Source organism: Rhinolophus hipposideros (genome assembly GCF_964194185.1).
Source record: "Rhinolophus hipposideros genome assembly, chromosome: 9".
NCBI lineage: Eukaryota > Metazoa > Chordata > Mammalia > Chiroptera > Rhinolophidae > Rhinolophus > Rhinolophus hipposideros.
This window is the reverse complement of record NC_138055.1, coordinates 74,608,307-74,621,346: the sequence shown is the minus strand read 5'-3', so window position 1 is coordinate 74,621,346 and position 13,040 is coordinate 74,608,307. Positions and strand designations below refer to the sequence as shown.

Sequence of the window (13,040 nt, the reverse complement as noted above, 5' to 3'; positions counted from 1 at the left end):
TTTATCTCCAATTAGTCTACAACCATTTTATGTTTCTATTTCCCCAGAGAGTTTAATAAACATTTGTCAGACTGTCTGATTTAAAATTGCTTCTCATAATTACTGCTAAGAAAACTGAAAAACATTTCAAAGCCGAGGTCTGTACATAAGTTAAAATTTTCAGTATCACTTTCATTCCACAGTCTTTTAGCTAAACCTTATAGGGCATTCACTCAGAAGTTTAACAAACAAAGGATAAAACTACTGTTAAATTTTACTGACAATTTAGAAATAAAATTGCTACACAAATCCATGTTGAATTCAACTATAAGGTAAATAAGTAAGTTTTATATCAGTTTACTAGAACACCTCAATCCAAAGTTGTATTAGAAGAGTAAGCTTGCAGTGCTCTAACAGAAATTCATTTATTTAATGGTCATTGCTCTAGAAATATAAGGATCATGTATAATTTTAAAACATAAAAGTATAATTTATCAATGTAACCGAGGAAAAATGCTACTCTATCATATTGCTAGGTGATAAAAGTTATTTCACAAAGCAAACTTTAGAAGGAAAAACTAATTTAAAATGCAATGAGTTAAAGCAGATTTCTCTGGAAATTTTAAAATATCTTTGTATATACTTTATTATCATTAATATATATTTCAGTCTGTTGTAGATACTATTCTTGAACATGTTAACACTTAACACATTTTTCCTTTTTGTTCTTTCTTTACGTGATCTTACTCTTTAATGCAATGCAGTCATTTTCTGAAAGAGTATCATTACTCTCATGGCAGAAATTCAAAGAGAAAAAGGCAGTACTTAATTTTTTAACTCTTAAAATATACTCTTCATTCATTCATCCATTCAACAAATATTGTGTCAATTATGAGCCAGGTAGTTATCTGTCCTAGATATGGCAATGAACAAAGTAGATTTTAAAGCAGATCTCTCTCTCTCTCTCTCTCTCTCTCTCTCTCTCTCTCTCTCTCTCTCTCTCTCTCTCTCTCTCTCTCTGTAAAATAAAACCAAGTTTTGCTGAGGGAACAGTGTTTTCTACATTGTCTTTATACATCAAGAGTTACTCCTAGATGAGTTGAGACTATAGAGTTTTATAAGTCATGGTGTAGAAAGGAAGGAGTATACATTTCCTTCAATCAAGAAACAAACAAACAAAAAAAAGCCTTGCATTGTTTAGAAAGAGTGAGAGGAAAGGACAAAGCAGTCACACTATATAGTATCCCAGGGTCTTAGGGTGAGAGTAGAGTGGTGAAAACACCCAGATAGGTTTGTGAAGGAAATCTCAGTGTAAAGGGATCACTCTTTCTTTTCAGGATGGAGAGGAAAACAGCAAGCCTCTCAGAAAAATCTCTGTCTTCAATATGGGATCATGTCCAGCAAGACCTATGGCTCCTCTAGTGGACCATGCACAGCGAGGGAAGGGTGTGGAAGTCACCTTTCCATCCTGCACACTGCAGATGGGGGCGAAGAACACAACCGGGAATCTGAGGTTTCAGACAGACATGCAAAGAGATGCAGGGTGCTAGAATAAGCCTGTGGTTGGATCAAGGATAAAACAGCAAGTAAGAACCCTGGAAATAGAAGCTATGACTGCAGGTCAAGGCCAGAATGATTGCCTAAAAGCCAGGCAAGATGAGCCACAATATCACAGACTTGAAATTCCCTCAGCCCACTTTCATTGGCTTCCCCTGTACCTACAATCCATCTGAGGAAGTGACACAGAAAAGGAATGATCCTCAAAAAAGGAAAGAAAAAGCACTTTTGGGGAATTGAACTTCGAATTAAATATTTACACAAAAGAAATTGAACTAAACCTAGAGAGAATGAAAAATGAATGAGTTACCTTGAATCAGCACCCTCACTGCCAACACCAATATTGCCAAAAAACACAAAGAATCAGTTACAGAAAATAGAAAGTCATGTTTTATATAACATCCGAATTCATAGAAAGTATATAATATTCTAGCCTTGCTAGTATTCTTGAAAGGTATCATAATGTATATAAGTGCCGTGACTTATTATCAACAAATCCTGCCATCTTTATAAAATTCAGAAGTAAACATAGATAATGTAGAATTAGAGCTCAATTCCTAGAGTAGGTGGTTTCTATCGACTCTAACAGTTCATTCCCAGAGAGGTATGATCACTGTATAGGGAACGACATCGTTCTTACAGTGCAGAGCTGGAAACCCCAGCCAGAAAAATCTTGATTCTCACTTTTATTAACTTATTACACTTCCAATTTTTTTAACTCAGTAAAACTGTGTCAAAATCTTGTAGTCATCATTTTTCATTAAAAAATCTAGAAGTTATCACTGATTCATCTCTTTTTGCATCCCTGCAACCAATCCATCACCAAGGACTGACAACTCTTCATGAAAGTATCTCAAAGTTACCCATTTGTCTTTTCTATTGCCAATATTATCTATTGCCCAGACTACTAAAATAGTATCTCTACGAGTATCCCTGCTAAAATGTTTGCCCTCTGCAATTCATTCTCCACAAAGCATCCAGGGTGCTTGAAATTCTCCAATAATTCCCATTATTATTAAAATGAAATCCTCACTACAGATTTGCTCCTGACCTTTGCCTGCCTCCTACTCCCCAGTATGACTCTCCTCTGTCTCTCTTGCCCCCAGCAGCACTGATCTCCTTTCTGGTCTTCCAAACGGCAAGCTGTGCTTGCCCACACAGACTGTGCAGTTGATCTTCCTTCTTCCAGGAAAATTCCACCCTACAAATCTTTCCATGACAGGAAGCCTTGTCCTCCTCAGATCACAACTCAGTGTCTGAGTATTTCCCCAAGTATCCCATCAAAAGTAGCCCTTTTTCCCATGACTTTCTCTCATTTGTTTGTTTGTGGGTATATAATCCAGTTATCCTGTTAGACTGTCAGCTCCTTGAGGTCAGGGGTCTTACGTGTGTTTTCCTCACAGATATATAGGTACTCTATCAATATTGTTGAATGAAGAAATGAAAATGGATATATGAACGAATAGGGTAACAGAGGGAAATGGTTACCTTCTTCCCACTCACATCTCTCATGTCACTCCCAATGTCGCCATGACTAGGCAAAATGACTAGGAATCACGTAGTGAAGAACATAGGAGATATAGTTCTACAGAGCAATATGCAGAGTTTAAAGAGAGATTGGAAAAAGAAAAATCTTAATTTAGGAGAAAGAGTAGATTTCTTTACTATATTACAGACTCTCAATGCTGGATCTTCTAAATCAGGAATGAAAAAGTAAAAAATGCCCATGTCCTATAAAACATTGTGTAAACTGTATTTTCTGAGTTGAGATATTTAAAATGTACCAGCAAATATGTTACATAAACGACGAATCCTTTTAAGAGTATTTCCAATAGATCAAAGTGAGGATTTTCATTTATTAAGCTTTCATGAAGCAGTATAGCCATGTTGTTAATTGACATGAAATGTATTATAAGAGTTCATGCTTTTTCACAACTGAAGCATAAACATGTAATCAGGTAAAGGTGATTACAAAAAAAAAGAAAGAAATCCACTACTTACATTTCAGTGGAAAACTGACCTTAACAGATTACTGAAAAATATATATATTTAGTTAAATTTTATCTAAAACTTAGTTAAAATTATTCTGCTTAAAAAGACAGTAATTTAGAAAATATCTGTGTAAAACTCTAGAAGAGTTTAAAATTGTATACTGTATTCACACAAGTTGGTCAGTCCATAACTTTTCAAAACACAAATACAGTATAATTATGCATATTACACAACTACATTTGTTTTAATGACTATGATTGGATCTCTATATGAGAAAAACTTGTTTCTTAATAAAAGCATATTAACTAGGCTATTAATAATCAGGTTCCTAATGTGGTATCGCATTCTAAAGTAAAAAAAAAAACTACATTCCTATTATGTTACAGATTAATACTTGTTCTCAGAACTATTTCCAAAACAGAAAAAAAAATTCTTACCAGACATAAACTGTGTAATAGAGGATAATTCCATTTGGCTCCAGGGGTGGTTGCCATGACAACTTCATCGTGACACCAGACAACTGTTTAACAGAGAAGTATTGTGGGGGAGAATCAGGAGCTGAAAAGTTAGAATACAGGATAATGCATTTTATTAAACATACATGAAGAAGGTTAAAATGGAAATGCAAAATTTTTATTATAAATTTTCTGGTAAATGAATCAGGTACAGAGCTGTTTGCCATGGGCATGGGAACCCGATTGTTTACTCTCAAAATGAGATGATAAAAGAAGATTTTGCATGGTGGTGTAAGAACATCTGTTTCTGTGATTCAATGGAAAAAAATATTTCATGAGAAAAAAGAACAAGGGGTATGTCACAGCGATTCACCTACTGTTCCAGTACAGCTTGGTAAATTATCACCCTCTAATAAAAATAAAACTATGGAGTGAATAAATATAATATACAGTTAAAGAACTCCCCCAAAATAAAAATAGATGGGAAAAGAATCACACATCCAAGTGGGAAAGTGATAAGCATAGCATTGAGAAGCAGTTAAAATGACTGACCTCACAAATGAAAACATCCTCAATTGCAGTTGTGTCAATAAAATGTAAAATAATATCAAAATCTGTTTTGAAATTGAGTGGTTTCCAAAGGAAGCAATAATGTAGCACATAAACAGGAAAATACAGTTTGGGGTCGATTAGTTCTGCTATAAGAGTGTAAGGATTCAAATACTTTAGCCATTCTGCATTGTGTAAGCACTAAAAAAAAATTACTGTAAACTAGTTAGCTAAGTTTATATTTCCATTTACATTAAACATTTAGAATGGCATTTCTCAACTGCTGTGTAACAGCACAGTAATATCCTAGAATATTAATATATAACTTTTTGCATATAAAAGGGTATAAATTACTAAAACTTGGATAATTATTATAATTATACATGGAAAGTGAACTCACATGAAGCTAATAGAAATTCTGAGAATTTGTCTAGATCTTCAATGTTAATTTATAGATTAGTACAAGTACAGATCACTTTTTCCAATAATTTGGAAAAAATGCTATCTAAATTATCTCAATTTTTAAAATTTTCTGAATAAGTTCAGTTATAATTGTGCATGTATATGTGTGTGTGCATTTTCATTAATTTGGTAATACCAATTTTCTTTAAAAATGTTTATTGAGCAGAGAAAAGGTTTATGAGTTCTAAGGAATAATAGTGACAGCTGTATTTATGTTTTCATTTGGTATTCTCACTGGCACTACAATAAAAATGCTATCAAATAGTGATTATCACAAGAATCCATATATCATTTGGAGATGTCTGTTTCCCAAGATGCACATTACCTCTAACTGAGAACTCATTTGTCAAAACAAAAGTCTACGATATTTCCCCTGATATCTTTGTAAAACTTAACTTTTGTTTATTATTGGAAAAAAGGATTTCAGTCAAAAATAGCACCAATTTAGAACATAAAACGTTGTATCTAAGCATTACTATTCTATAATATGCTTTAAAATGTGGAATATCAGGTAATTCTTGGGGTTTCATATTTAATCTTCAGTATATCCTTGGGTATTTTCTATGTAAAACTTTTTATTGATTAATAAATGTAATTAAAGTGCCTATCTAAACAAAATACTGCATATCTACTATAGCAAATTAAGTTTTAATCATTTTAGCATTTGTATTCTAAAATACAACATAAAAAATAAAGTTAGAAAAATTATAATGAATAAATGCAATATCTTTTGCTCTATCCAATTCATCATGACAGAGAATACGAGGACAAATGAGATGGGTCTTCACAGGCTCTTTGCTCTGTCTGCCTGTCAGGATCTTCCCAATCTCTCACACTCTCTTTTTACTTATCTTCCTTCAGGTTATAACTTGGACATAACTTTCTCAGCTATACTTTCTTGGAGGCCTCAGAATAGCTAAAGTCCCTTTTTTGTCCTGGTGCATAATGTTGGGAAATACTTATACCAGTATTTAGAATTATAAAAATTATTTGTCCACACATTTGTTAAATTTAGATCTCTTCTACTGAACTTCAAGCTCTATGCAGGCAAGGAGCTCCTAATACCCATTAAGGCAGATATCTTCAGGACTTTATCTTCCATTTGCTGTCATTTTTTGATAAGGGGGTACTGTTCTTCACCCTGTTTCTTAGCAATTATATCCATGACTTGGCCAAGGGCTGGGGTGAAAATTTACCTTGGCTCTGTATCTTTAACAGCTCAGAAAATTCAGATGCATAGTATAATTTAAAACTATTAGCTTGAGAGATAAAATGCTCTGCCTGCTCAAAATACATGTTCGTTGTTAACCTGAGTTCCTTCATATAAGACCTCAAATTCTCAGAACAATTTTATTAGATTAGAAATAAAGAAGTAGGTGTTATGTCCAGAAAAGCATTGCTTAAAATGATCTAATAAATCTTTCTCAGATACTATCTAAAATAGAAAGGAAAGCTAATCTTCTTCTTTAGCATTTAACCATTGTTATTTTAGGAAGTAAGGATTGATTGAGTGGTTGAGTTACATTTTCACTTTGAGAATGAGAAAAATCTAACTAAAAAACAAAAATTTGAACAGGTAAGTTTTGATGGAAAAACAAGCCTAGTAAGTAGAGACAATGATGAAGATTAACCCCTGGGGAGACTTAGAAACGGGGACAACCCAGAGCACCCTACCACCATGCTTTGGTGAAGTAATTAGGTGGAGGTGAAAGCACAAAGGACATGAAATGAAAGGAGAGAGATTTAAAGACTATTATTTTGAATAAAATAAGAGCAATGCAGAGAAAAGCCTTCCTTCTTCTAGATGTATACAATGCACATTTTGTCCTAGTAAATAACTAGAATCTGAATTTCCACAAGATGCAACCTATCTTGAAGATGGGGAGACTTGAAAGAAAAAGGGAAAAAAGACATCCTATAAATGCTTATGACACATCCAGGCCCACCCCTCATAGCAATAGGGCTTCCTTTTGCAGAAAAAACAGTCTCAACACACACAATAAATAAAATATAATCAATCAATCAATAAATAAATAAATAAATAAATAAAATAAAACATAAAATGCAAATCCCAAGTATATTCCTCAGAAATACTTTTCTTAGCAGACTATATGCCTTTAACTTGGTGAGGTACCAGTGTAAAGCAGTCTCAGTGGGAAAGTTGATTTTACTCAGATTAGGAAAAGGTATGTCTAAATATTCAATATGAGGGCTATTAACATTCAGAAATATCACCTTGCCAATTATGCAACAAACCTCGAAAATACACTGACCTCTTTAGGAAGCCAATTCTAATATGATTTAAAAAATGCTGACAGAATATACTACAAAATTTATGTAAATATCTATTCTTATGAATAGTTGAAAGAATACACTTATAACTATATAGTAGTTGATGTTCAAACCAAAATTTAACCTTAAAAATTCCCATGAAATAAATATTAGTGATTTTTTTTTACAGTGCACGTATGACTTCACAATTAAAAAAAAACTTGATTTCATTGTATGTAAATCAGACTATGATAGCTTGATAATGAAGCATCTGTATAATGCTGGCATGGCGTGCAACTGATATCCAAGGACAGGGGATTTTTTTACATATCTTCATTCTATATTCATGTTTTTTGAAATGTGATAGATTCAAGATATATCACTATCTACTACTATATTTACCATCTTCTTCAGTCAGTACATTGATGGGTGCACTCCGAACTCCTTCACCTTTGCGTGTACTAGCAGATACCTCAATCGTATATTGGGTATATTTCTTTAGTCCTAAATAAAAATAAAACAGATAAGCTGAGACTTACAAAATATGCTTTAAAAATATGCACAAATGATGAAATGTCTCTTAACAATCTTCCAAAGTGAAAATTAAATGAAAGTGTAGTTCATTGGAATAATAACTCCTATTATGAAGACAAAATGATATAGGATATGTGGACAGGGATTGACCTAGAGTATTCTTTCATATGATTTGCAATACACTCCTAACTTATTTAACCAAAACTCCAGAATTGTAATACCCTGTATAAAATTAATTGCACTTATTATTTATAATAGAACAACAAGCTAATATTTGTGGCCACTCTATCAACATAAATGTAAATATCCAACATTTTATATGTATATTTTTTTTTACCTTTAACGCTCTGGGTCAAAGAGGTTGTATCTATAGTTCTTTCCTCATTTCCATTACTTCTCTTGAGATAAATTGTATATTTTTGTATGATTCCATTAGGACTACTTGGAGGAAGGAATGACAGTTCAATCTCTCCAGAGGAAATATTTTTGTAAGTAATATTTTCTGGTGCACTATCAGGCACTAAAATAAAAATAAAAATAAAAATAAAATAAATTCATAAAACAATTCCATTCTAAAAATCTATTCTGCTATTCTGCTGAAGTTCTCACCCAAGTGCACTAGGATGGAGATATAGCAATATGTATATCTACATCTATCTATCTATCTATCTATCTATCTATCTATCTATCTATCTATCTACCGACCTACCTACCTACCTACCTACCTACCTACCTAGCTACCTACCTATCTATCTATCTATCTATCTATCTATCTATCTACCTACCTACTTACCTGCTTGTCTCCTAGTGTGTGATTATAATAAATATCCTATATGGAGTAAGGTGTAGATAGATTATATATTTACAACTGCATAAGAAAAATCTCGAAAAAATTCATACTATGATTTTACAAAATAATGCTTATAGGATGATTTTTTACTAAAATACATGTAACCATATTAAGCTGTTTTCTACTGAAAAACGCAGAAATAAAAGAGGATTGAAAAACAGTTAAAAATCTATTCTGTCTTTCATTAATTATATATATAATGTATATTATATATAATGAAAGATTATCTTTCATTAATTATATATATATATAATGTATACATATAGGTATATGTATGTATATATGTATATATATGGTTTATCATTTGTTTTAGTCTACATGATCTATGACAAGGTAAGGAATCTTTCCTAGATATAATGCTGCATATTATGACCTGGTAGCAAAACAGTCTCCTAAAGAAACAGGATATCATTAAATAAAACACTAGTTTTCTATATCTATTAATGTTCTTATTGTATTGAAAGCAGTGGTCATAAATGGTTCTCTACATATATTCAAACATTAATACTACATGTTGGATTCGAATTCTGACAACATATTGGAATAGATACCCTAAACTGAATGACATCTTATTTAAAATAAAACACTGCATAAAATTAAAACAATTGTTTTTATTCTTTTAAGGAATTTCAGAGTTGACAAGAAAGTTAGAAATCTATGGTGGCCAAAAAACAAAACAAACAAACAAACATCAATAACAAAAAAGTAAAAACAGGCATCCTGAGATAGAAGTTGGTACCAAATCCATCTTTGCCTTGGAGATTCTGTATTAATAGTTGTTGTGTGGAAGGAATTCCAGAGAAAGCCTTGGACCAATAGAAGGGTAAGGGATATCCCCAGCATAAAGAGCTGGAATCCCAAATAATGCTATTTCAACTAAGGCCATTATATTGGACTATTCTAGGGTGTTCACCTGGAATTCTTCTGCAGAGTGCCATAAAATTAAAATGGGCGTGGTAACTCCTAAACTAGAGCAATGTGGTTAATTCACTCTCAGGAAATAGGGAGTGAGAAGTAAACCCATCAGGCGAAAGAGGACAGAAGAGAAACATTTTTTTTCTTGCTACTCTTTCAGAGAAAGAGGTGAAAAGAAAGAAAAATTATGCAGTTTTGGACCTGCAAGACTGTCCCCATAAACCTATGTGGCCCAAACTCATGCTGCCTATACAGCCTGAAAAAACCTCTACTTTCATAATTTAAATTAAAATAAATATGTAATACTGAGTTGTTATTATTCAAAAGCAACTAGCAGAACAGAAATCTTTTCTGGAGGAACTCAGCTTCAACTTAGGACACATAAATTTCCCACAGATAAAGTTTCAAGGAATGTGAGCTCACTGATGAAATCACTAAACACCCAAGCAAATCAGGCATGAATAGTTAAAGCTAGCCAAGAAAAAGGAATAAAATAACACACACACACACACACACACACACACACACACACACACACACTCACACACACCCATGCATACACAGACTTCTTCAAAAGACTTCAGCTATTGAATTTATTACAGAATAAAATATGAATGTTTGATATATTTCAAGAAATAAAACATATTCAAAAAAAGAACAAAGAGTTCTTTAGATAATAATAATATAAATAACCAAGCAGGTTTGAAAGAGACCCTGATAAGCCTTCTAGAACAGAAAAACAAAATAATTGAAACTAAAATTCTCTCAATGTATAAAAAAAATCAGATTAGATAAAGATAGAGAGAAATTTAGTAAAAAGGATGATAGTAATGAAGAAATTATCAAGAATATAGCTCAGAGAAAGAAAATATCAAAAATATAACTTGCAGTTAGACACAGAGGGTGTCTGAGATAACAGAATAAGAAAGAAGTAACATTTGAACGAATAATGGCTAAGACTTTTCAAAACTGTTGAAAGATATCAAACTTCAGATCAAGGCATTCCAATAAATCCCAAGCAGGAAATATTTTTAAAAATCATATTTATACACATCATTGTGTATGGAACACAAAACAGAGATCTTCACAGAACCAAAAAGAAGAAAGATCATCTATATAGGAATGGCAATTAGATTGACAATTCATACTAATTGAAAAATAACTGCAATTCTATACCCAGAAAAATTAGTAAGAGCAAAATAAAAACATTCAGACAATCAAAAACAGAGAGAATGCCATCAATACAACCTCAATAAATGAAATTGTAAATAATGCACTTTAGGCAGAGGAATATTTACTGGAGATAAAGACCACAGTTGAAAAGATAATGGTTTAAAAATTTGCCTGCATAGAACAATCACAGTAAGAGATAATTTGGGGATTAAACAACATAAATTCAATATGTAAATATTATTGCCATTATAGAATCTTGCTATTAGGTTATTTCCTTTCAAAGGAAAAAACCTGGACCTTTTCTCATTAGTTTTCTAAATACAATGGACATAAAAACTGCTACTAAAAATTTTGGTAGACTAGAGATATAAAATTCAGAAGTCTTGAAAGTGTAGCTACCCTGCTCCTGCCCCGCAACCGTTACCTGCTATAAAGTGCATTGCATCTAAGGCAGACTTAATAGGAAAAACTGACATAGGAATGCTGATAGTTCCAAAACTTTGAGAAGGATTTTAAATCAGTCCATAGTTTGATGTAGCAATATATAGCAATATAACCCAGCCAGCTAAAATCTTTTCTAATATTTTCCTAAGCCAACCCATTAATTGAGAAAAATCCTCAATAACTACTCTGAATGCTTTGTTAACCTTCAGTCTCTCAGCAAAATCTTGGACTTGCTGAGAACACTATATCTTTGCTCTCCTGTGCCATTTATTTTTCTCCACATTCCCTATCACCTCAGGCCCTGGAGTTCAGTGATTTATGTATTGCTCTTCTTTGTCATACTCAGATCTTTTCTTCTTTTTTTTTTTTATTAGTTTCAGGTGTACAAGATAAGGTAATACTTAGACGTTCATCATTTATATTCCTCACACTGTGGACCCCCCTCTCCCCATCCACTATCCCTCTGACCTCGCACCGAGCTATCACATTATATATATAAAATTATAGTTGGCATTCATTAATGTTTAGCTTCTGGTGTACAATGCCATGATCAGGCATCCACAGTATCCCTGAGGTGGTCTCCCAAACAGGACACGTGTCCATCGGATGTCCTACAAAATCTTTACATTATTGATTATGTTCCCCAAATTAATTTTCAAAAACCCAGAGGGGGATAAGGGGAAAGGTGAAGGGATTAGGAAACAGTCGGTAACCACAAATGGCCTCAGGGTTTTTGAAAATTAATTTGGGGAACGTAATCATTAATGTTGTAAAGATTTTGTTGGGTACCCGATGGACATGTGTCCTATTTGGGAGACCACCTCAGGGATACTGTGGATGCCTGATCATGGCATTGTACACCAGAAGCTAAACATTAATGAATGCCAACTATAATTTTATATATATAATGTGATGGCTCGGTGCAAGGTCGGAGGGATAGTGGATGGGGGGATGGGGGGTTCACAGTGTGAGGGATATAAATGATGAACGTCTAAGTATTACCTTGTCTTGTACACCTTTAATTAATAAATTATAAAAAAATAAATAAAATAAAATAAAATTTTAAAAAGAACATTGCAACTAAAAAAAAAAAAAAAAAAAACCCTGAGGCCATTTTGTGGTTACCAACTGTTTCCTAATCCCTTCACTTTCCCCCTTATCCTCACCCCCTGCCCCCCGCCCATCTAACAACTCTGTTTTTCCTCTTTGTCCCCAAAACTGTTTCTGATTAGTTCATTCACTTATTCTTTTCTTTAGATTCTGCATATAAGTGAGATTATATGGTATTTGTCTTTCTCTTTCTGACTTATTTCACTTAACATAATGTTCTCTAGATCCATCCATGTTGTTGCAAATGGTAAGATTTCTTTCTTCTTTATGGCTGCGTAATAGAACTTCTTTCCTAAAACACTCATCTAGTGAATCTCTGCCACTTCTCTAAACATCTAAAAAATTTTATCACCTGGATGACTGATTCTCTTTACCACTCTTAAGAGATGTTGACACTGATGCAAATGATCAGTTCAATTTCCGATGTATTCTATGTATTCCTTGATCTCCATAATTCCAATAGTCTTTTCCTCTAGCCATTTCACCTCACCTTAACTACTAGCCTTCATGGCAACACCCAAGACCTTGTCATTACCAGTAATTGTCAGTAGTCCTCTCTTTGGCAACCACCTCCTATCTTTCCAGCTTACTGACTCTTGTACTGCCAATCCAACAATTATTTTAAAGTCATCAAATCTTCACTATCCATCACCTACCTTACATCCTCATCTCCCTACTTACTCAGGTCAGAGTTCATAGTCTGTCACTAAAATCCCTAGCAATCTCCATTAAGTCTTTTTTTGTTCCTA

The 13,040-nt window shown here is 33.2% G+C and overlaps 1 protein-coding gene across 1 annotated transcript in view; it reads right to left on the bottom strand.

The window, feature by feature from the left end:
• PTPRQ (protein tyrosine phosphatase receptor type Q) overlaps nucleotides 1-13,040 on the bottom strand; it is a 231,921-nt gene that overhangs the window by 149,014 nt on the left and 69,867 nt on the right. Inside the window, exons 20-22 of the mRNA XM_081058782.1 lie at nucleotides 8,137-8,319; nucleotides 7,668-7,769; nucleotides 3,966-4,086 (exon numbers count right to left, since the gene is read on the bottom strand). Of these exons, the coding sequence (XP_080914908.1) occupies nucleotides 3,966-4,086; nucleotides 7,668-7,769; nucleotides 8,137-8,319 (406 nt within the window). The remainder of the gene's footprint in view (nucleotides 1-3,965; nucleotides 4,087-7,667; nucleotides 7,770-8,136; nucleotides 8,320-13,040) is intronic.